Below are 24,716 nucleotides of genomic sequence, written 5' to 3'. Positions count from 1 at the left end.
CTTGAGCACCCAAAAAGTTATGTTTTTCGAGAAAAAGCCGATGATGATGACCCTTATTTCAATTACCCTAAAGCTGCTAGCACTTGATTTTCTTACCTGCCTGCCTTAGTGCTGCAGTCTTTGACAGTAGTTTTAAACAGTCTAGTTACACATGTGGATGAAATCACACCTTTCTGAACTCTGCAGAAGTTTGCTTCTTTTTTTAAAGAGCTGTGTGTGATGTGTATTAGTAGGAAACCGCTCATGGTCAGAACGAAACTTAAAGATAGAGATATTACTTAGGATAATCCCACGTCTTCCTAAACCACTCTCTCAAGTCGGGCTACTTGCAATTGTTGTAGTTGCTGTGGAGCCCAGTGAGGCTGCACATCCAGAGAGGACTTTCTTTACTTTGTAAAATTGGCTGAAGCTCAACTTTAGATTCAACATTTATTTTAAATAACATCCGTAGTCTTGATTTCTGAAAAGGGCACAAGCTACTTTATACCAGTTATATCTAACTCCAGCTGGCAATTTCAAATGGGGAGCTACCATTTGAACCACAAGTGCAAAAAATACATTATAAGAATCACAAGATTTCAAGGTCGCATGATTATTTTTGTTTTAAAGAGCTGTATTTGGGAATCTCTTACCTCAGATGAGCTCATGTTTATATGACTAAGTCTCCCCTGGAAGCCCATGAAACAAAAGAATTTTGAAGATAATCCATGTGGATCTTAGAACACATAGAAAAACTGGCTGTTGAACAAAAAAAATAGTCTTAACTTTATTTACAGAGGCATTATCTGAAAATGTCTGCTCACTTTTACAGTGTTCTCTTGCTGTCTGTCGGAGAGGTTGCCTTCCTGCTCTATATACACACACACAGGAAAAACGTATCATGGATGTGCTGCGCCTCCCATCTATATGATTAGCAGTTTTGAGATTTTAGGAGAGGAGATTTTGTGAGTTGCTTCAGGTAGCGATTTAGCTCACAAGAATGATTTTTAAGTCTTGCTGTTTGTAAAACGTATTGCTGGCAAAAATGTTGGCTTCTCAGCTCTACCCAGTGTGGGGAAGGAGGAGAAAGCAAGTGGGCATTCTCATCTTCCTCTTCCAAATCCCCAAAACTTCAAGTGTACGTGTCCTGAATCCCCTCCCTGAATGCCACAGAAGAGGGCATTTCTCTTTCCATCAACTGATATATATATATATAAAATACAGACTGTGGATTTCACAATCTAAGTCAGATGTCTGAGATTTCATGTTTAGGGTTACATGCAGCTGAGGCCAACATATGTTATGATATCTGCAGAGCACTTTTGCTACAGCAGGGACTATCCAAAAGCTTGGTTAAGCTGGACCACACACAGAAAATTAAAACAAGTGCCAAAAAGTTCAGGTTTTGTATTAAAGGAAGAGTTCAGTAGCCTGAAGAAGAGGAGAACAGTGACCCTATAGACTGCGAGCAGGGTAGAGAAGAGGTTAAGACAGCTGTCGCCTCATTACTGAACAAATTTTTTGAGAAAAATCAAAGGTTGTGGATCATCTCCATCTTAAAATATTGAAAGAACTAAATACAGTGTTACAAGTGCGGTCTAAGGATTTGTAGGTGATGTCTGAATCCAGGGATTTAGGCAGGAGAATGGCAAATGTGGTACCTATGCTCAAAAAGAAAGAAAAGTTGCTAGAGGCAGTACAGCCTGCAAGTTTGATACCAACAAGAAGGAAAGTTTTAGAACAAATTCTGAGGGGACAAACTGGTGAACAAAGAGGTGACCGGAAAGTGTGGCAGATTACATCGGAGTTTTATCAGAAATACATTCTGTTAGATAAATTGCTCTCTTGATGAGAAAACTAATTTCCTTAACAGAGGCAATATAGGGGATTAATTAACTGAAGTCTTAACTCAAACCACATTACCGAATGTGGAAATGAGGGGGATTCCTATGGGAATTCAAAGGGGGTTGTGGAGCAGACTGGGCGAGTGGGGTGGTCTTTTTTTTTTTCTTCTTCTTCTTTTTTTACAATAAATGCCATGTTACCAGGGTGTCGGACATCAGACACGTGAACTGCCCCAGGGACGCTACCGTGGAAGAACCGTCTCCCGTGGGCTCTCCGTGGGGAATTTCTAGCAGGGCCAAGGACGGCCGAGTACCACGGTGCCAGGGACGGCTGTTGGAGCCCCAACGCCGCCAATGGGCTTAAATTAGGGCGAGTAACGTGGCTTGTGCCTACGTAACTGGGAATTCTAGGAGCATCTTAAATCTATTTCCCGTAGACAGATCTGTCTCAGAAGAGCAGCTCGTTCCGCTTCATCCAACGGTGGCAGGGAGGGGACGAGGCGGCCCTGCCATCGCCTCCTGGGAGCCTGGGTCGGAAGTAGATTCGGAAGCGCCTAACCACCCGGGGAGAGCCAAGCCCTGCGGCAGCTTTCCACGGCCGGCCACCCGCCGGGGCTCAGACCGCAGCTCGCCGCCTTTGCGGAGGGGCGGGTGGCCGCGGCCTGCTCACGGCGGCGCCCGCCCCGCCAGGGGGCGCCGCAGCGCCGCGCCGCGCCCAACCCCGCGGCTGCCCGCCAGGCCGCTCAGCCGAGCGCCGAACGCCTTCCCTCCCTCCCTCCGCCCGCTCAGCCCCGCGCAGCCGATTCCCGATGCGGCCGGGCTGAGGTAAAAGATGGCTCTGTCGCGGGGGCTGCGGTGCTGTCAGCGGGCGTTCGCCTGGCTGCCCGTCCTCATCATCGCCCTCGTCGTCCTCTGGTCCTACTACGCCTACGTCTGCGAGCTGTGTCTGGGTGAGCGGGGCGGGGGGGGGGGCGGTTAGCGGGGCCCCGGGCCTCGCCTCGCCTCAGCGCCGGTCTCCGTGGGCCGGGTCCCCCGGCGGGAGCCCGCCTGCCCCGGGGACGGCGCTGCCCTCCCGGGGTTGGGTCTGTGAGGGTCCCCTTTGGCCGGAGGAATTCTTCGTTTTTCGCCTCCTGGCTGCGGCGGTGCCGGCTGGCGCTGGGCGGGCTCCCTCGGGCGCTGCCCGCAGCAGACCCCGCGGGGGCCGCAGCCCGGGCGAGAGCGTTTGCAGGTGCTCTAATCACGCCTCTAATTGCAGCAGGCACACCCAAGAGCGGCCAGGTGGACACGAAGAAACACTTCGTTACTAGTCGAGTCCGTTGTGGGATTAATCGGTGGGGGTTTTGTGGCGTGCTGGCCTGTTTTTCCCTAAGATTTGGACCCCAGCTGGGCTGGCTGGGTGTTGAGGGTTCTTGTGCTTAGTCGTGAGCCCGTGTGTCCTCGTGTCAGCCAGGGAAAGGGGCGTTTGTCAAGACTGGGAGATTTATACCCACGGTGAAAGTCCATGCTGTTGCCATCTGATAATGTTTAGGTGTGATTTCTGGTTTAAGCAGTGACAAAAATCAGTATATGCCCTGTGTTGCAGTCTTTTTTTTTTTTTATATGCTGAAAAGGAAAAAAACAGGTTACGTTAAATCACACTCATGAGTCAACTTGTTACAGTAGCATGCAAAACACGAAATTTTAGAAAGGAAATTTTTGGTACTGGCTACTAATTGTATAGTTTAATGTAGCAAGTTAACTCTATAGTAAGTTGCAAACTTTCTTGTGGTTACTATGTTCTGGTTTAATGCCTGTGCCAAAACCTGTTACTAGACGAAAGGGTTGCTACGTCTGGTGGAGGTGGAGAGAAAAGCAGGTAGCTTGGGCTTTTGAAATTGTGAGGAGGAGTGCGTGGCTCTTTCTCTCCAGGGCAGGGTAAGCCAGATAAAGGAAGCCAAAGTTCTCAGGGCGGTAGTTTGAGACGTTTCTGTGAAAAGAGCTGCCTTCCGGTACTGCACAGCAAATTTAAATCAGATTTTTGTTAGGGTTGCCAGTGCAGTAAGACCTACTGTTTTTTCTCGATGGGGACTAAAATGAAATGCAGCTTCTTTGATCTGTTTTAATTGGCAGCTAGGCAAAACCCCCAAATGCTTCATGACATTTTATTCCATCTCTGAGATTGTGGGCTGTTTCTTTCAAGAATTCACATGGAATGATATCTCCAAGGTGCGTGTAACTGTCAATTAGACCATGTGACAAAAAATTTAGAGTGTTTTCCTGAAATGCTGTCAGTCTTTTGAAATATGCTTTGTTTGCAGTGCTGTGCAAATTCAGTAACATTTAACAGTGGTTAATTCCAAGTCTCAGTGCAGCTATTAGAAAAGACTCTGCTGATTTAAGTGGGGTTTGGATTGGGCCTGTGTTACTCTGCAAATGCTCATTAAGCTGGCAGGAGCTCATCTCGCTGCCTAGAATCACAACTTAAAATCGCTCCTTTGCCCACACCCGTCTATTTTTTTGCCCCATCTTTCTCTCTCATGCATTTTATTTGTGTGTGGAGGAGGCTATACAGAAGTTGAAATGACTAAATTAATTATTTTAGGATTTGAACATTAACTGTTGGCATATGCAGTTACTTGAAAACCGGCTCTCGGGACATTATTTCTCTTCCAGATTGCTAGCACAGCAAGGCTTTGTGTGTTGGCTTCTTTTTTTCAGGTTTCCAGTGTGTATTGCCATTTGAGCTGTTGCAAGCATGTAAATAGTAGATGCTCTGTTTGGACACTTGATTTTCATCTTTAGTTGTGCAGGCTTCTGAGGATTGAAAGTAGCATGGGGGTGATGTCCTGAAAGTATCTCATGATGCTGGCTTTTAAACTTTCAACGACTGGTATGGCCAACAAGTCATACTTGAGAGGAGGCCATGATTTCACGTCCGGTTGGTGGTTGCTGCCACAATGAGAACAATGACCCAGTGTCCTGTGATAAAACCTTTTATATAATCTTTATTTAGGAGTTTGCTCTTTTCTCAAGTAAAATCCTTAGAAAGGCTGTGCTGCAAGTGCGACGTACTTCAGGAGGGAACAAAGCAGTATTTGTGAAAAACCGATGTACCCTTCATAGCTTGATTTGCAGCAAATCAAAGGAAAAACTAAGGGTTTCCTAACCGTCTTGTTCATCTGAAATTGAGTGCACAGAGACACAGCAAATATTTGGTCTCTTTTTTCATCTACATTGTTGCGTATTGTAGAGCTTGCAGATCAAAACTGTTTGTTAGCACAGGTTTAAGAAAAGCTACTTTCGTTAGTAAAAGCAGGACTTCTTCGTTCCTACTCTGATTGACGTTTTCCAAGTTTGTTATTCAAGTAAGATGGTAGAGTGAGTCGTGAAGAGTAGAGTCTCCTTCCAGGTGGTGGCTGTAGGCTAGAAATAAATGGCTCCAATCCCTCAATCACTTATTTTTCTATACAGCCCAGCAGAGTTACTGAAGGGGTCACTGCTGGTATGTGCAATCTCTCAAATCTCTGAGTCTTCCAACAATATGATCTTCTTTTTGTAAGATTGCTGTGTCTCTGGGAGGTGATCTGCAGCCACTAGTTTCCTTTCATTCCTCTGTTCCTCCAAGGAGCAACACATTTCAGTTGCAACCATTAGATTCAAGGCTATGGACTCAATATAAGGGGCTCCCATCCCATGAACCATCTTTGTCTTCCAAGCAGCATTCTATCAGGATACCATGGAACTACTCTATTTTCAGTTAAAGAAAGATGTCTTTATCTTTTCTGTTAAACTTGGATGATGGCTTTTAAAATAATAAATGGGTTTTAAAATAATCAGCAGAAGTAGACATTGAGCAATGTACGCTTTGCTGGTTGCTCTAAGTGGTTCTGTTAGTAGGCACTGTTCCTATGATTATGGTTAAGTAAGGAGGGGTTGTAAAAACTCTGCTAGTAGGAATTGTATAAATAATTGAGTCATTACAGTGTATCCTTTGTTGCTGACTAGGCCAAAGCTGAGACAATTTGTAATTTTTTATTTATGCTGATGCAGAAATGCATTGGGGCTTTGTTTACTGTGGAGGATCAAGACCACCTAGAGCCTAGTACAAAGCAGGCTACAAGTACATGCTTATAAGTATACGCATAGAGATGCTGCTTGGACAGTTGCTAGAGGAGCCCTGGTAATCTTGTCACATCACTGTCACCGGTGGATTATTTTTGTCATATTTCTAATGTACAAATATGCAAAATATATTTTATATAACAAGGGAAAATACAGCATGAGTAACAGTTATTGAACATCTTGTTGTGGGTGTCATTTGCGTGAGTAAACAAGGAATTGTTATGGATGATTTTGATTTGATGCTAAACTGTGGGCTCTCTTTTCGTCTGTTGAATTTGAACTTTTTTCCCTAAAATGGCTGTATTTCAAATAGAAACATTATTTGCCCCAAACTTTTCTGGGAATCCTATTTGCTCTGTAGACATATGTTTTTTCTTTTTCAGTGACTCTGAGCAACCCTGTGGAAAAAGGTATGTGCGTTCAATTTACTATTTGACATTCAGTCCTTGTGTAAAAAGATTCACAAATGATCTAGTTAAAATAGCAAAAATACTGTGACAATTTTTTTAAACTAACATACCCTTTCAGTGTTTCCTTCCCATAACTACACGTTCATGAAGTATACAGCATGCATTGTTAGACATGCTGTAACTTTTGGATGTATTGGGAAATGCCCCTGTTTAGTTGCGGTATGAGCAGAAAAACATGAAAAGGCTTTGATCCCTTTCACTCTTTCAGAAAAAAACTATGTATATCTGTCTGTATACACCCACGCATCTTTTCTCCCTTTGTGTTTTACGTTTTCAGAGCTGATTTTACAAGCTAAACAGAAAAGACTAGTTCTGTTCTGTGGCCCACCTATTTTTGATCACTGTTCTATTTGATCTTTGGGTGAAAGCTATTTTTAATGTTTTTTGTAAGGAGGCTTTCGCAAAAGATTTTCTGCTTGGTTCTGTTGACCACTAACGGTATATTGAGTGGTAACACAGTAACTTTCAGTTCCTACCACAGATGAGTTAGAGCAAAGGTTGCTGTCTCATTATGATTTGGCTTGAACACTTCTCGGATTCATTTGGTAGCACAGGCTGACAGACATTGTTCTGAGGTCCCAGATGCAGGATCGTGAGGTCGCTGAATGAGTAGGGCAGAGCAGCAGGATCACCTGATGAGACCGTTTCCACTGGTGCATTGTTGGAGGCCACAGTCATGTTCTAAGAATAAGGGGTTAGTGGCCGTTTTAGTATTCCTCCTCTTCTTTCCTGGAGGTGCTTTGGAGGCATATGGCTAATACAGATGGCCTCTTACCTTCATTTCTTCTTCCAGGGTTATGAAGGATAGGAGTAAGTGTAGCGGTTTTCAGCTGGCAAATTGTTCCAGGAAGAACAATGGCAGCTGATGCTTTAAAGATCCTCCAGATTGCTGCATCAAGTAAATTCTCTTTCCACTACAGAGCTGTCCTAATATTTGAAACTGTTACAGAGAAACTATAGAAAGCATGATGTTAATGATTATTCAGCAGAAGAAAGTTATTAGTTGCCTAATCTATTAGTGCATCTCCAGGTCAGCTTCCTCTAACATGCTGCTGTATTGCTTTATCAACAAAATTAAACCTGTTGCAAGATTTATCTCCTTACATATTAATTTAAAAATGACTGAGGTCCACCTGCATGTAGGATAAGGATAACATCTCAAACAAACTTAAGAGCATAATAATGAATTATCATTGACTCACAGATCAGTCTCACAGTCCATCACATTCTTGTGAGGCCTATCAGATCATTTGCCATCTCATTAGAAAATCTCAGAGCTGTGTTTGGCCTTTTTACCAATTACATTTTCACACGATCAGTCTTGCCTGGGAAGTTAGGAAGTGTTTGGATTTTAGACTTCTCTTTCCACTAGTAGTAGTTACTTTAATCTTAGTTTGCTAGCATTTGAAGCTTAAATGAATCAGGGAAAATGAGGTAGATGTTATGATTAAAAGGTGTGTTTAAATAAAACTGTCTTGTAACTGTTTGATAATGTCTTAATGAGTCAAGGATTAAAGAAAGAACAATCAAATAGCTTGTGTAGCTGAAGAATAGCTGTTCTTTGCCTTTCTGAACCACAGTATGCCTGCTTATGCCCAAAGGCTTTGAAATAAATTTTGCATATTGAAATAAGATTACTCTGACACATGCTGGATTTCACGTGATAATGTTGTGTCTAGTGGATTACAATTCTTTCTCAGTAATCACAAGACCCAGTTTTGCTCAATTTGAGGGATGTTTTCCTGATTTGTTTTATTGTATCAACTGTGGCAAATCTAAAAGATGTTTAATAAGAGATTTGATTTTTTCCTGGGGATTTAAAGCTCTGCTAGAGCATGTTATTTCTCTCAACTCTTGCAAGTGGTGAAGAATGCATTGCATGAGTGGACAGTGCACTGATAATATGGTACTGTGATTCTAAGTGCATTTAGTAGCAGCTGAACCCAAATTTCAGAGATGCTGGAGTATTGCAGTATTAACCTTTATGCTGCTCAGCACCAGCCAGTTCTGCTTTGCCTGTGCCTAGGATATGGGGAAGAGACAGGAATCCTGTCATTCCCAGTGATACAGGGTTGTCCCCTGCCCTGTGGTGACAGCTGTGTTCTTCCTCACCCACGGAGTCGGATCAGGTGGAGAAGGGGAGGCTTGTGAGATAGGTAACAGCTCACTGCAGCCACAGACCTCTGAAATTCTACTGCCCCTTTGACCGTAAGGTTTAGCTGTATTGTAATACTGGTTGGTACTGTAAATGTTCTTTTCCTTTATTTTTTTTTTCATTGTTGTGAAAGATTGGTATTATGCCTATCATGAATGAAACTTTTGCTTAAGAAGTCATTGTTCTGCTTCTGTTTTTTGTTTTGTGGTTTTTTTTTTTTTTTAGTGGCCTATCTTACAATATTCCACATTCTCTTTGTGCTCTTTGTGTGGACATACTGGAAGTCTATTTTCACTCTCCCGGTGCAGCCAGGCAAAAAGGTAAGAGTACAAGCGCTTTTCATTCATTGCAAAATGAAAGCAGTGATGCTAGAGAGAACTCAAAAATCCTTCAATCTAGTTAATCTGGACAGCTGATGGGATTTCCTAAAGAGATGGAAAGTGACCTGGACTTGTCTGTAAAAACTGAGTAATTTACCATTCTGAGAATCCTTTAGCTCCTCAAAGAGCATGGTTTAAATCAAAGATGGTGTTAACTTTCAAAGCTGCCTTTTCAGGTGTTCCAGGAGCCGGTAGGATTTTTCATGTTGAGAATAATAGGATTGATGATTATTAACTTCCATATTTATAGTGTCATTGACTCTGAGCATTTAACAAGTCGCAAGCCAAATCCTGAGGACCTTCCTTAACCTAGGGGGACTTGTAATGGTAGTCGGGTTTCTTGATCTCTCGAGCCAGATTGTTGTGGTGCATATGTGAACATTCTGTGTCCCACCAAAATCCAGCACTGCCTACTCTGCTGGGAGCCCTTTGCCTGCTGGAGTAGGCCTCTTTGCAGTCGTTAAGTTTGCTTCATTTGTCAGGCTCTGTCTTGTGATAGTGAGGGATAGAAGAATCGTTTTCCCTTTAAACATGCTGAGATTCTGATGTCGCGTGTCTGTGGCAGTGAGGACTGTGGCGATGTGCATAGCATATGGCTTTTGATTTGGTGCTAGGTATACGTGTAGCTCTGGTAGCCCCAGTCCTTGTACTTCCCTGGCCAGCAGCATCATGAAAGATGAATGTAACAATACACTATGGTAAAGAGAAACAGGGGTTTGCTGTGATGAAAGTAGATCGTTTCATGAGTAAGTTAGTTTAGTTAGTTTAGTTAAGGGTTTGGTATTGTTTTCTTGACGTCGGTGGCTTATTTTAGGACAAGAGTATGACTTAGTGGTTTGAGCACAGGACAGAGGCAGACATTTGTTTCAATTCTTTTTCTACCAAATATTTACTTTTGCATGTTGCTCGGATTGGTAGATTATTTTTGCATTTTGTTTTATCTCTTTATGAAATACTAATAAAACACTATGTTTGGAGCAATAGAATGAGGATGATGTCTGTGTGGCACTCCAAATATATATGGCCATAAACTGATCCTAATTACAAGAATGTAAGTTTATAAATAACAACTAATCCCAGTTTTAGAAATATAAAATTGTGGCTGGGGAGAGGTTCTTGCTCACAAGGGAAGTGCCTGAAGTGTCCTCATCATGGTTAGCAATGTTATTCATGAAAAATAGTGATCTAAGGCAGCAGTAGTAGCAACTCCAGTATGTTGTTTTCACTTTTGTGTTTCTTGTTGATGTATCACATGGTATTCTGGCTGTCCAGCACTTACTATCTCTCTTTGTCTTCTTAACAAACACATTTTCACGTTAGATTAAGCTCATTAGAAGGAGTGGGAGGTAAAAACATTTCCAAGCTTGCCTGTACTTGAAATACTATCTCTGCTACCCGTGGGTAACTGCTCCTCTCATGACTTCTGCTTCTAGTACCATATGTCCTATGCCGACAAAGAACGCTATGAAAACGAAGAAAGGCCAGAGGTGCAGAGGCAAATTCTTGCCGAAATTGCAAGGAAGTTGCCGGTGTACACGAGGACGGGGAATGGAGGTCAGCTAAGCAGAGAGCTTTGTTTCTCTCAATCTAATCAAGCACGCAAAAGTAGCATGTGCTGGCAGCCCAGATGATACTGCCGACCAACAGGGCGTTCCTAATGCCACTGCATGCACTGAGTAACTCTTGTACGAATAATTTTAATGCCTTTTCTCTCATGTTTTGTGTTTGGGAAAACAAAAAAGCCTTGAACTCTTCCATTGATCTTCAGGGAGTGGAGTACCAGGTGCTGCCTTTGAGAAGCAGTATGTTAGTCTCTATAGGGTATTTACAGTTCAAACGCCTACTTGTGTTGTCTGCATTTAGTAATAGTAATAGAATGACAAAATCTGTAGTCGTTTTTACTTAAAAGGGAGCCTAGCTTAGAGATGCAGGGCATAATTCTGTGAACAGATATCTGGATCTTGTTCTGTGATTAAATGCATACTGCACTGCTTTCAAGGCGTAAAAGAAATCGTATTCGTATTGGAGGCTCTGACCTGTTCATTTCTGTCAGACAAGCCAAGGAATTCTGAAGTAAAGAACTGCTCTATAGGCAATTATCAAAATGGAGAGTATGTAAAGTCTGAGTAAATGTGGAAGCCAGAGGGAAGTGTACAATTTTGTTTTATTGCTTTTAAGCTGGCTGTATGCTTTGCTGTGAGGGTTGTTCCCCACATCTGCACGTCTCCAGAAGAACTATGAGTATTGCTTAGCTGATTATGACCTGGCAGCAAAAATCAGTGGCAAATGCCCTCATCTTTTGAAGTGATAGAGGAAAGAATATGAATAGTTAGGAAATGAGGGGAATACTAACTAACATCTGAAAAAAAAAAGACTTTTCTATTATTTGGTATTAATGTGTCTTTAATTTCAGGTATTCGATTCTGTGATAGATGCCAGCTAATTAAACCTGATCGTTGTCACCATTGTACCGTTTGTGCTATGTAAGTTACCAGACTGTTTTTCACTGAAGTGAATATAGTCACCGCTAAGTTATGTGAATGGGCTGGTCCTTTGTGTGTCTTGTTACAGCTAAAGGTACCCAAGTATCTCTGTTCCAGCTGCAGTCAACAGCACAGGTTCGTGTGTGACAGCATTAGCATTTGCATTTCTGCTACTTGTGGCCCTGAAGGGTTTGTAGTTCCCACACCTACAAGTGTATCAGCGTTAAGTTGCTAGAAAGCATGCCGTATAGTGAAAAGTAACTGATCAACCATTAACTGGTCTTCCATTTTTCTTTTTCATCCTTTTGCAGATGCGTGCTAAAAATGGATCATCACTGTCCATGGTATGTCCTAGATACTGGTTTGTAGTTTTCTGAAAAGAAAGGCTGTTTAAATACCTTTCTTCTACAGGATAGCATCTGTACACCTCTTTCATTTTAAACCATGCATCTCTTTATGTTGGGAAATTTATAAAATAATCACACTTTGAAATTGCCTGAAATGTTTGATATTTTGAAAGACAGATCATTCATGTTTGTTCCATAAACTATGTGTAAAAAAGCTGTTATATCAATATAATTTAAAACCAAACTGCTAATTCACTCTTCGACTATTATTCAAATTGTAAAGGGACTTCAGCTTAGCCTTTAATTTTGGGTACATAATCGTTTTAGCATGCAGTTGGTAGTCGCTTTCAATAATAATATTTGCACGCAGATTGTTTCTGAAATGGTGCCTGCCACCTGTGCATGGTCAGAGACAGTTTGTGTAGAATGGTGTGTGGATGAATTAAGCTTTATACTTTTTGAGAATTGCTGCCACTACATTTCTTAAACTCCTCCTTTTTTTTTTTAAAAAAAAAAAAAGCAAGATTTCAGAAATCAGAAGCATCACAAACATTTCCCCACCTGAACCTCCCTGGTAATCCTAAACTGTAGAGGATTTTTCAAACCTCGGTTTTGAGACAAACACCTACTATTTTTTTCTGCATTCCCTTGTTCCTTTTTAGAATTGCCCTGTGCATGGAGAATTATAATCAAATTGGGGTTTATTTGGTTTGTATGTAAACAAACAAGCAGTGGTGAATCTGGCTCCTGAGTTTTGCAAATGAATCAAGTGACACAGAAATCCCAGATCTGATTACCTTTGCAGACAAGAAACAGACATTGCGTAATTAGAGCCTGCCTCTGTGACAGATTTACCAGTGGTACCAACTGTAAAACAGATTCCAAAAACATGAACTGTCCTTTTACTTGGTATAGCAAGAAGTCTTCAAGTGAAGAGCAAAGATACTTTAGTTATATTTAATTTTGACCACTAAGGGGAGCTATTTATTGACGAAATATATACATAATCAAGAGGCTTAATAAAACCAAAAAAGAACTGTAGTACTCATTGTGTTACAAGTGTGTGCTGTACATATCCTGATTTCAACTTTGCTTTTGTTCTCTAGGGTGAATAACTGCATTGGATTTTCTAACTACAAATTCTTTCTACTGTTCTTAGCCTATTCTTTGTTGTATTGCTTGTATATTGCTGCAACAGTCTTCAAGTATTTCATTAAGTATTGGACAGTAAGTCATGAAATCTGGTTACTTTTCCATATCCTATGAGTCTGGTGGGATTTAGTCACTCTTGTTACATTTTTGCTTTCAGTCAATGGAGGGTCTGCATTTCTTCCCTAAGGTATTTTCCTGTGCCCTTTTTTGAGTTTAACCCCCATTTTATGTCTGAAACGCACAAAGCGAGAAGCTAACAGACTTCAGGAATTTCAAATTGCAGAGCTAGCTTCTGGCAATGAAGTTATATCATTTTCCTGTTCTTGTGTTTGCATGTACGTATCTCAGAATCCTTGGTATCAAAGTATAACATCCTGGCATTGATCTGTACATACCTACTGAAAAGAAAAAAAAAAAAGGTCAAAAAGCCTTCTTCATTTTCTAATCCCCACATGACTCCTTTCTCAATTCAAAAGTTGACTGAAATAAAGTATGCTTCTTATTCAGTTATCGATTATCATTCATATGCAAGCAATGCCAACTGACAGTTCCAGTAAGAGGCTGGCCTTTTGTCTCTAGTTTTTTATGTCCCCTCTGCTGCTAACTCTGTATGACTGTGTTTAAGTAACTTAACTTTGCTGTGCATTAATTTATTAAATGTCCGTTGTTTTAATGGCTAATCACTTACGTAAAATGCCTCCTGAGATGCTCATGGGACACTAGTGGGAATTGTTCCTTATGCTCAGAAAGGCACAGAGCCTTGAGCTCTGTGGCTGCATATACGGGATGGGCAAAGGCCGAGAAGTAATTTTCTTACTTTGAGGTTCCCACAGCCAATCTGTAGATGTCTGCTTATGAGGATCTCTGGCACTTGACTCTTCTGCTGTAGAAGGAAATAAGTATTTCTTCTGCTTGTAAGATCCCACTTGGCTTTGAAACTTTTCCAAACCACCTATGCTCAGTTCTAACGCTCCCTGATTGCTATAGCTATGGAGGCCAGGTTTTCTTGGCATGCCTTATATTGCAAGAGGTGCAGAATTTTAATATATGGACAGGAAACTCAGCAGAACGTAAACAGGGCTTCGAGAGCTTGTGCCTGCTTACTTCCCTGTGGGCATAGGGCATGTTTCTTGTGCCCAGGTGGGAAGCTGGGATGTTACTGGCTCTGTTGCACACAAAAAGTTAGTAGCAAACCCCCACTCTCTCTGCTTTGGTTACAGGAGGGGAAATGAACCAGATCATTTCTTTGTCTCTTCTTGCTTTTTATAGTAAGGTGTGACTTTTGTGTGTACAAGTTTGAGAACTCCAAGTAGGAGTTTTAGAGAATATCTTTCTTTCTAGGAACAAAGAATTTCCAGCTTTTATTTGTTCCTATCACTTGTTCTGTGTTGCTTTTCTTTCCAGGGTGAATTGACGAATGGACGTTCCAAATTTCATGTCCTTTTCCTTCTCTTTGTGGCGGTCATGTTCTTCGTAAGCCTTATGTTTCTGTTTGGCTACCATTGTTGGCTCGTTAGTAGAAACAGATCTACTTTAGGTAAGTCTCTTGTGTCTTTTTTTCTTTAAGTAAGACACACCAAAAGTGCTGCAAGAAGAAAAAAAGGAAAAAAAAAAAGGCATTTGCATTCTATACATGCCTGCTGGCTTATGAGGGGAGGAAGATTTAAGATCTTGGCACAATGCTGCAGAAATTTGTCACTTCAGATGAGCTGCATTTATTAGCTGGTGTGACAAAAGCTTTGTTAGGGAAACGAGAGCCTTAAAGTGTAAAAGTCCAATTATAAAAATGTTATGCATATGTATAACTACATTTGCTGTGAAATGAGTGCAGCTTTTCAGGAATAATGGTTCTTTGTGCTCATATGCTGGAGCGCATCCTAAAACAGCTTAGTAAGGTTGGGAAAAACAGCGTCCATCTTCATTGACAAAGGCAAAGAAGTTATGACTGTAAATCCAATGAAATGAAAATCTGAAACAGTATGATTTTGTCGAGTGATTTCTGTCTTTCCTCAGATAAATGTTCAATTTTCAAAGCCTTTTGGATGAAGTTTTATAACAAAACACACACTATCAAGAGTTTAAGCAAATACTCAGATTTTTGTAGTTACTAACTTTAAAACTCATTTCGTGGGGCACTGAAGCTCATCTATCCCAAAACATCAGACCTCTGCAGCAGCTTAGAAGGTAGATAAAATTGTTTCTAGTGCACTCTAGGTTCTCCTCCCCTCTCTTTTCTTAATTTTGTCTCACCATAACAGAGGATCTATTTGCATATGTTTGTTCCTAATGCGTGTTCATTATATCATTAATGAATGAGGCAATTTCAATCGCCAGTGCCACTTCTGAAATACGTATTGAAGACCAACCTACTTAATTCTGCAGATTTTTACTTAGAAATTTCTACACACTGAATTTCAACAAGTCTTACGCAAAGATCTTATAACTCTGTTCTCTAGATTAAACAAAGCGTTTGTAGTTCAGTTTGACTGTTCCATATGGTTCAGTTGCAAGACCAAATTCCTGCCTTCACTTTGAAAGTCTTTACAGGCTTGCAAAATGAAAAAACTATTATTTTCAAACTTTGTATCTTTGTAACGCTAGTTCATAATCTGTTAAATCATGTTGTGTTTAGATGGCTACAACATGCAAAATCCTGTTTCAGAGTATTTGGCATTGATTTTAATTTTTTTTTCACTGAAATTGCATCTGTGTGTAGAGGCTTTCTCAGCTCCAGTGTTTCAGAATGGCCCAGATAAAAATGGATTCAATCTTGGCTTTGTAAAGAATCTTCAGCAAGTGTTTGGAGAAGAAAAAAAGCTCTGGTTACTACCTATTGCCTCTAGGTAAGTAATAAGTCAGTGCTAAAAGCTGATAAAATTAACTGAAGGGACTGACTTCTAAATATCTGCTACAGCCTCGTGTGTTACGCCTATTATTGTGTGGCTTGGCTGACTGCTATTGTGCGTCATTGTAAATGCACCAACTAACATCATCTGCGTTACTCCTGTTCACCAGAAGTCTGGAAGGGAAAAGTTTTGAGGGCTAAATACGCTGCACAGGGTGTTTGTACTCTTCTTGGACTCCTGTGGCGCATGTGTGGATGCGTGTTCACTTCAAAGATGCTGTTTTCTTCATCTGTCAGAATCCTCTGCCTGAAACAGAGTTTATGTTTCTTAATGTAGGGGAAAATGTTGTTTTAGCACTTAGTAGACCAGCAGTAAAGTACACTGGAATTTAATTCCTTTAGTCATTGGGCACAATTTAAAATAACTCACCAGTACAGCAATTCACAACTTTTTCAAGTAGCAATGTGTAAGTCTAAAGCCCAGTTGCATCCCCACTGCCATCTGTTTTCCACTCTTAAGTATAAGAAAGCCTTTCTGTTAATGAAAGGCAGCATCGAAGTGCCAGTCAGAGGCGCATTACCAGTGTGTATAGTCATCCGAGGGAGAACACTCAGGTTATTTTCCTTGCATAAGGATGACTCACCAGAGGAAAAAGGCACTTCAGCTAGTTTACCGTTCCTCTGTCTATGCTGCTGGATGTTAAGGAATGCAGTATGGTGCAGACCAAGCTAGAACATCTAGTTTTTAACTTTATTAGTTTACATTATATGAATTTGAATGTACTCTCAAACTCTTGTGTGATATCCAGATACACGTTTCCATTTGGGCAGTAGTAAAGCAAAAAAAGCTTTTTCAACTTTAGATCTTTGCAGAGTGGGTTTTTTTTTGGGGGGGGGGGGGCATTCCCATTTTATGTACAGGTTTAGGTCACCGGAAAGTGAGCCTTGTCTTTCTCTTTCAGTAACATCTAACTAAGATTGGGGCTATTTTCTATTGAGTGTCATTCAAACACAGAAGTGTAATTTCTGCCCTGAAGAATCTATGGTATAAACTGATAAAATTTATACCTATAAGGTTTAAGTTGTTCCTTCTACATAAATGTTTTCCTTAGCTCCCCCTCACTTCCAGCTGTCCATAAGTTAATGTTTTTCTGGTTTTTTTCCTGTATCCAAATGACATTTAAATTCTGTTAAACATTACTTAATTCCAGGCTGTAGGTTTGAACTTTTATTCTCTAGAGAGCTTGAATGAACTGAGGACCAAAACTACTTGCTAGTAAAACTTGGTATCTGAGCTGCCACAAAAAATAAACACAGTATTTTTCAAAACTTAAAAATAATCTTAAGTAAACATTGGAAATACAGGCAGCAGAAAACTTTGTTTGCAGATAAAATGTGTAGAAATTATCATCCTTCAGAGTCACTTGCTGCTTTTTACAGTGTCTTTCTCTGCCTTTTTCCACGTAGCCAGGGCGATGGACATTTTTTCCCAATGAGAGCTTTGTGTGAGGCTCAGAATCCTCTCCTAGCAAATGAAGAGCAGTGGGAAGATGATGGAATAGATGAAGAGCCTCATGGTAAGGTAACGCTAAAGGAAATCAGTTGTGTCTTGACCTACAGTGATTAATGGATGAATTATAAGAGCTAATAAAAAAAAAAAATTGCGCTGAGTCACTGGGCAGCTCTGACTTGACTAATGAACACAGACTAAAAATAAGTCCGACTTTGGAGTCAACTTTTTTTTTTTTAGTAGCTTTCTACTTGCAAGTAAATCAATTGAGAGGTTGTTACAAGTTGCAGAGAAAAATTGAAATTTCCACAAACTGAGTGTATTTACATGTAAATGTTGCTGCATGCCGCACAGTTATTGGAGACATAAAGTTGTGCCTGTAAAAATGAAAATACTTAAGATTTTTTTTAAAGCGCATTTATCCTCTGAGAGTTTGTGAAAACATGCATGCAAACACCTGAATGCAGTGATACATTTAGGAAGCTACTTTATACTTTGTTAGCTTTATTACAGGAGTAAAGAAGTTCATTTGGTTTCGGTGCTTGCCTAGCTATGCACTAATCTCCGTAGAAGAAATATCTGTGCTGAGAGCAATTCTAGGTGAACTGGCATGTTTGTACAATAGATTTGATCAGTTTCTGAATATACCTTTTATGCTATGGATGTCCTATTGGAAAAAAGACTTTATATATATATCTGTTCTTTGATGATTTTTATTAGATGGATCCAAAATTAGTTTAATGATTCTTTACTGTTACATTTCTCTGTTTGAACTTGATTTTTTTTCCTGGTATATTTACTTCCAAGCTTTGGTCTTTGTAGAATACAGTATGTATTAGAATATCAGGGCTCATGTTGAATTCCCCAGTTACCATGTTTGAGGGTTCAGAAATTCTGTCAGTAGGTTAAGCAAGGGGCTCCTATTTTTCCCTGTGGAGCAAGGATTCCATTACACAGGTTCCCTGTAAAAGAAATGTGATAATCTCACTCTTCTTTTCCCTTTAAGGAATGGTGAAAGTGTTAATGAATTCTCAGGTTACTATAATTAGTGGATCAAGCAAGTATACTTGGAGAACCAAATATCACTGCCTTATTGTTCAGAGACATGATTTCCATAGTCGCGCTCTTTATTGCCTCAGAATAGTTTTCAGAAACTTTGCTGATAATGTTCCCTTTTGAGGGTATACGTTTTAGTTCACATGTGCACAATGTATGTTTGGGAACCTGTGAGGGAGACTGTAGTCTTGGTTAAAGGGGGTAAAGAAACTTCTGATGTGAACGTTCTTAGACGTGTGCAATGTACTGTGCAGTGAGCTCTTTAATCCTAACAGCACAGTATTTGCTGTTCAGTCTCTGGTTACGTCTTACCTGCAGCTGTTTGTTCAAGTTATTCCACTGCAAAATAAACAGTCTGTGTTTTTTCCAAGGCACACTTCGCATACAGCTGGGAAAATATACTCTCCAGGATTTTGTCAATAGGACTGAAGAGGCTCATTTCAGCTTCTCTTCAGAATAACTGCTTTAATTAGTTTGTATTTTTGTGTTAGAAAACTACCTGTTCTTCCTGTTTTGTTCTATACATTTTGGCAATTATAAGGTAACACAAATTGGCTTTAAAAATAACAAAATATGGCATCTCTGTGTATTGTTTATGATGCGTAAAGTAACTCCTTTAGGAAAGAGTCAGAACTTCTTCCAACTTTTACAAAGTATAAATTCCCTGAATAAAAAATTAATTCTTAAGTATGAACACATTTGACAGTGAGATGATTTTGGGCCAGATCAGACCCCAGGATCTGAATCTGGAGTTTATATGAAGTCCCACAATTTGTAGTGCTTATAAAATGATGACATAGGCAGTTGGACTATATGATTGTTGTAGGTCCCTTCCAACTGAAATATTCTATTCTATTCTCTCTACTAGTCTTTCTCAGTGAAAAAATAGTTTGTAATCATATTCCAAGAAGCTGTAGAACTGTAATATTGGTAAAATTAGAACCCCTTACTGTAATGTAAAAGCCAAACTGAGCCTATACAAGGTTACAGACAAAAGTGAAAAAACAGGCTGAACACCCGCTGTGAGCAGATGGCTAGCTGTTAGTATGTGGATCTTGGTCCATGACTGGAGAAGCGTTAATTTTTTTGCAGCGGCTGTGAGGTAAAGGTGGGAACTACAAATAAAAGAATGCCCTAGATAAGGAGATTGTGTCCTTTGTATGTCTACAAATCAGTGATGTGGAACTGGAATTCGGCTGCTAGAGCAAACATTGGGGGAAATCCACTTCCCTTTATTTTTCTTACAAACAGGCAAATCCTCCTCTCGGCTCAGTCTGAACATCTGAATTTTGCAAGATGAAATCCTACATGGAGACGGGGAGGAGTGTGTGTGGTTGGGAGGGGAGGAAGCTAACACCCTTCCCTGGATGCTTCTGTGGCCGGTGCTGCAGGACTGAGAGTAGCAGACACTTGTAACAGAGCTTTCAGCCCTGACGCTGATCTAGTTTTGTGAGCCGAGTGACACGCAGAGCTTTCATCAGAAAGCTCCACAACAGGCAGGGTTGCCTGAATCTTGCGCTCTGCAAGTTCTGTGGCTTTCCGTGACCACCAGGTAGGGTCACAGTTGATTCAGCAAGCATAGAATCATTTAGATTGGAAAAGACCTTTACGATCATTGAGTCCAACCGTATAACACATGTAGAATATTTTTGAGTAAGTAGTTTTGTGATACAGCATAAATCTGTCTTGTGGAGCATTTTGCTCTAAGCCCTTGACTGTACCATTCTGCCGGCACAGGTAACAAATGTCTGTGTATCATTTTGATTAATATAAAAGATGTTGGGGGGGCGGGAATTGTAGAAGAAAAGGTATCAGGTTTGTTCTTTTTCCTATAACTGGGTCAGCAGGCAAAGCAGGAGTTGAGGAAATGTGAGAGTTTACATTTTTCAATCCTGCAGTCTCAGGAGATGGCCCTGCCAGCTGCACCAAGGTCAGAATAACAACTGCCCTCTTGTATGTAAGTGGGGTCTCTCGCCTCCTGGAGTTTCACCTGTAATTGCTCATGCACTTGTGTTACGTAGCAGGAGTGATGAGGGGTCTGCTCATCAGCTGAGTCCCTCACTCCAGGGTCATGCAGAAGAGAGAAACACCACAGAAATAACGAAAAAATGAGGAGCTTGATGAAATGTTTCTTTGTGTACTGTTATTGTGCCTGACTGCATTATTGCAGTCTGTTGCTTCTACCCTGATTATTCTGTGCCTGCATAAAGCGGGGCATTTTTAAGCCCCCACAGCTGCAAAATCAGCTTGCTCTCGTGAGTACTGGGGGAGATGAGCATTAAGGGACTGGGAGATTCATGAGGAGAGGGCAGGCCCAACTGAAAGCAAGATGAGGAAGCTTCATCTAGGTCCCAGGAGTGTAACAGGCCATCTTCTCAGTCGTCTTATCCACAGGGTTGTCCTTTTTTCTGTGATACGGATGTTTAAATGTGCCCCTCTGGGTGGTTTGTTGTTTTTTTTTTTTCTCTTAATCCTGGCCTTGCTAAGGCTTTTAATTGTTTCATGTAGGGAGAAAAAAATTGTGGGGAACCTTTTGTTTCATTTCTTAGCCAGAGACTGAAAACACTTGCTTCCAAATTCATGGTAATTTGAATTTTTTTCAGATTTATTAATGCTCATCCCTTATTCACAGGCATCTGTTTAATCTGTCTAGCCAGAGCTACCCCAAATCACATGCTGGCAGCTTATAAGTTTATCATTTTTTTTCAAAGAACTCATCTAGAATGTATTTGACATGTTGGTCGTGGGTGTGTCAGTACTGTCAATGCTTGCACTCTTTGTCTTGTGGAGCCTAGGACAGGACAACCATTTCTGTACATTTATAGCAACATCTCATCTCTTAGACTGATTTATTAATTTAATCATGTGTTTCATTTAAACTTGTACAAAAGGCTTGAGTATGAATCAAATCTTTCCCAAATTGTTCTCGCCTTCAAAAATTTGTCATCTGTACTAAGTAACATCTTTCCAGCAGAAACCAGCGTATCCTGAGTAATAGGTGGAAGCTGATATCTCTGTTGGTGTGATGAAGCTTCAGGTGTCTGAAGGCATGCGATTTGAATTTAAATTCAAACCAGTAGGAGTCTAATTAAAGGAGCTTCATGTCCTGAGATACCAGCTAATTTGGCATAGCAGTCCTTTGAGTAGACAAGTCATTTGTGACTGTAGGGATTGAATTTCTATCCATCGAGAAATTTAAAAAGCTACTTAGATGTCAGAAGTGAGCAGAGATTACTCAGACAGTACAACAGTGTTTTGGCCAATACAGTAAGCCGAGACAAAAGACTGGGTTTGCATCTCTGGATTTTAGGCATGATATAAATGGTTAAATTGTGTCTGACAGAAGAAGATTAAGTTAAAGCAGTGCTAAACCCTGCATCAATGACTGCCTTATAATCAGTTTTGAAACAATGGAGGGGTACCTGTGCAGGAATCTGTGTCAGTTTGACTAAATTAATTAGTGAATATATTTAGTAAAACCAATACGGTTTTGTGTGTGGATCAGAACTGCAGCTGCTAAGTCAGTTACATGAAAAAAGATATTCCATAAAAACTTGGTAGCGAAATTTCAGTGAGACTAATGTCCCAGACCCAGCAGGTCTTATATATCCTTTTATCAGTTCTCTTTGACATTCAGATCATATGCTTTCCTAAAGGTATGCAGAATAAAGGGCTGTTCTCTGGAACTTCCCATCTGAATTACATTTTGCATGGTAAAATAGATGTCTGTGCTAATAAATATGAAAATAACTTGATAATGGAAATAGCACTGATTCTTTTTATGCATAATAAGGAAACAAGAGGCCTAGGCAAATTTATTTGTTGTGTTATGTATCATTGAGTGGCAAGGGGGAACTGTTAGCTTTTTGTTTTTCTTTCTTTACCTTCAGAGAAAATTAATTTGGAGAAAATTAAAGAAAGTTCTGTGGCAAATTGATATTTGACACTGCTTGATGCCGTTCTTGCATTTTGACCATTGTGTCTTACAATGAGCTCTGGATCTTAAAACCAAACAGCACAAGATCAGTGCAAGATGTCTACAGAGCAACACAGTTTTGAAATCCTCTTTTTGGCAGGCATAGGAAGAGGTCTAGAAGTATGAATTTGGGAAATGGATCTTATTCATATGGTTGCCACGGATTTTTATTTTATTTATAGGACAGTGTGTTTCACTTAACCATGTTTTGCAGGTGGGGAGAAATACAGCATGATAACCTTCCTACCTCTCAGGCAGGCTATGAAGGTAGATTTATGCATATAAATTGCTTTGAGTTTCTTGGGTATTACTTACTGTAATAATATAGTTCTACAGTAGAGCAAAATGTTGTTGTTGCCTACGCTCAGCAGGATGCTGTTTCTGCTGAATGTGAGGTATGAGCTGTGTTCAGGCCACCTGTCATTTTAAACAGTCTCCACGTAGTTGTAGACTGCTGTTAGATTGACCTCGAGCTTCCTCTTCATCAGAACAAACAAGCCCAACTGCCTCAACCTCTCTACATAGGTTTAAAGTCGAAATTTCTATGCTGTTTATATATGGCTTAAGTCTGACCTTCACAGCTTTCAGTTTTCCAAGATTTGGGCTGAAACTGTGTGTCTCCATAGAAAAATGATATTTTTATTTTGCAAGTGAAAATGTTTAGGAATAAACTTACCATGAGTGCATGAAATGTATTAACATGTATTTCTACCATGGCTGCATTAACCCAATGGTATCCAGAGAACATGATTTCTTGGTTCATTAAGCTTTGGTACCCTCACTTCCATCTGACAGAAGGGTTTTAGGAGATGGCGTTGTCGGCACAAATGATGTTTTACTCTTTCTTATTTTCTCACCACTGCTTTTCATTTTTGCAAGGCATCAGCAAATGAAGTGCTCTAAGCTTCGAGTTTTCAGGTTCCATCTTACACAATAGAAGTAAACCAGTATAATTTTCTAACCAGAAAGGCCTGAAATGTTCCATTAAAACAGAAGGATCTTTATTGTCTTTGTGGCTGTAAAGCTTGTGACACAGTTATGAAATAGATAAAGCCAATAATAGAGTAATCTCAGTTTAAGAACTGCTGTTCAGCTATCTCTGACACGTGGTTGTCTCTTTTTATTTGGAATGATTCTTAAAAACACACTCCCATACTTAGTGAAAAATACATTCTCAGTGAGAAAAACCAGACTTGCTTACCTCTAACTACTTTGTTTTTCATTGTATAGATTCTGGTGAAGCTTCATCCCTTGCCATAGAAAGGGAGACATAGCAGTTTGAAAATGCAGCGGTATAAAGCTTGTTCAGAAAGGTCAGTATTTCTTTCTTCATTACTTTCAAAACAGGTGCTCTGCAGGGAAATTGGTTGGTAACATTGGACAGGTTTTTTGAGCCCACAGAAAAGGGCAGAGACCCTCTCACCAGAGTATTGTGTTGATGCATCTGTGCATGGTAGTATTTCACCAATATTTCTCAATCTTGTCCCGAAATACATTGGCTTAAGAGAACCTAAAAGAAAACAGTGGCTATCCAGTAGCCCTGGGCTGGATGCTGACACAGGTAACACAGGAGCCAAAGGCACTGTTGGTACGGGAGGATACAAACCCTGCAGCTCCTCTGGTAAATGTGGCAGGAATGACTCTTGCCACTAACTTGTACAATTACAAGATTGGAAGTCTGTTCAGTGATTCATGAAAGGTGTGGGAAGGTGCAGATGCAGTCTTAAAAGAAACTGAAGTTGAGAACAGCCAAGTTGCAGTTAGGAATAAATGGAAGTAACTTGTAACGCCCACATCAGCTGCTACTCTCTTATCTATTTTTTTTTTTCTCCCACCCTGGAGAAACTTGGGTACAACAACAGACGATACAGTTTGGGGAAGATGCTGCTACCAGAATGTTCACTGGTCTATAATCTCTTCTGACTCTTGTACCAGTGGGGAGATACCCCGCACACGTACTGTTGCAGTAAGCTGCAGGCTGTGTCCTCTTTAGTCTCCCTGAAACATTTTCACGGAGGAGTGGAATTGACCAAGATTCAAGCAGTATCCTCTGCTGTCCCACTTGCAGTAGGTGGACTAGTCAGATGGAATTTGCCCCTCTGCTTTCTGTGGGTGTTGAATAACTGTATTGTATGGCAAAGCACTGTAATCCATTGCCTAGTTCTGCACACGAATAGGGCAACAAGATTTTTATAAAGGGGCTTCCTGCATATTGTCGATGCGATTCCATTTTCTTCCACTGAGAAGAAAAACCCCAAACTATTTTTTCTGTTGATAGGCAGTGAGAACCGCATACTGCCATTCTGTTGAGGGAGTGAAAAACCATCATTTTCTCTGTTGCTCTGCATGGCTTTAAAATGATGCTTCAAGTCAAGATTAGACAGCTCATTAGATCAGTGCTTATAGTTGCACATTTTT

At 40.5% G+C, this 24,716-nt stretch overlaps 1 protein-coding gene across 3 annotated transcripts in view; it reads left to right on the top strand.

The window, feature by feature from the left end:
• The first annotated feature begins 2,608 nt into the window (after positions 1-2,608).
• ZDHHC15 (zinc finger DHHC-type palmitoyltransferase 15) overlaps positions 2,609-24,716 on the top strand; it is a 29,983-nt gene continuing 7,875 nt past the window's right edge. The window contains exons 1-11 of one of the 3 annotated variants that reach the window (XM_052813107.1): positions 2,609-2,773; positions 6,308-6,334; positions 8,775-8,869; positions 10,363-10,483; positions 11,343-11,412; positions 11,724-11,756; positions 12,866-12,986; positions 14,316-14,448; positions 15,628-15,754; positions 17,224-17,333; positions 23,529-23,611. In XM_052813107.1, the coding sequence (XP_052669067.1) occupies positions 2,656-2,773; positions 6,308-6,334; positions 8,775-8,869; positions 10,363-10,483; positions 11,343-11,412; positions 11,724-11,756; positions 12,866-12,986; positions 14,316-14,448; positions 15,628-15,754; positions 17,224-17,333; positions 23,529-23,572 (999 nt within the window). In that variant the 5' untranslated portion in view covers positions 2,609-2,655 and the 3' untranslated portion in view covers positions 23,573-23,611. Of the gene's footprint in view, positions 2,774-6,307; positions 6,335-8,774; positions 8,870-10,362; positions 10,484-11,342; positions 11,413-11,723; positions 11,757-12,865; positions 12,987-14,315; positions 14,449-14,924; positions 15,096-15,627; positions 15,755-17,223; positions 17,334-19,573; positions 22,635-23,528; positions 23,612-24,716 lie in introns of those variants that run through there. The other 2 variants (XM_052813109.1, XR_008239044.1) reach the window with 2 other exon arrangements.

Source organism: Harpia harpyja, chromosome 18 (assembly GCF_026419915.1).
Source record: "Harpia harpyja isolate bHarHar1 chromosome 18, bHarHar1 primary haplotype, whole genome shotgun sequence".
NCBI classification, from domain to species: domain Eukaryota; kingdom Metazoa; phylum Chordata; class Aves; order Accipitriformes; family Accipitridae; genus Harpia; species Harpia harpyja.
The sequence above is the reverse complement of the archived record's forward strand: the minus strand, read 5'-3'. Positions and strand labels throughout refer to the sequence as shown.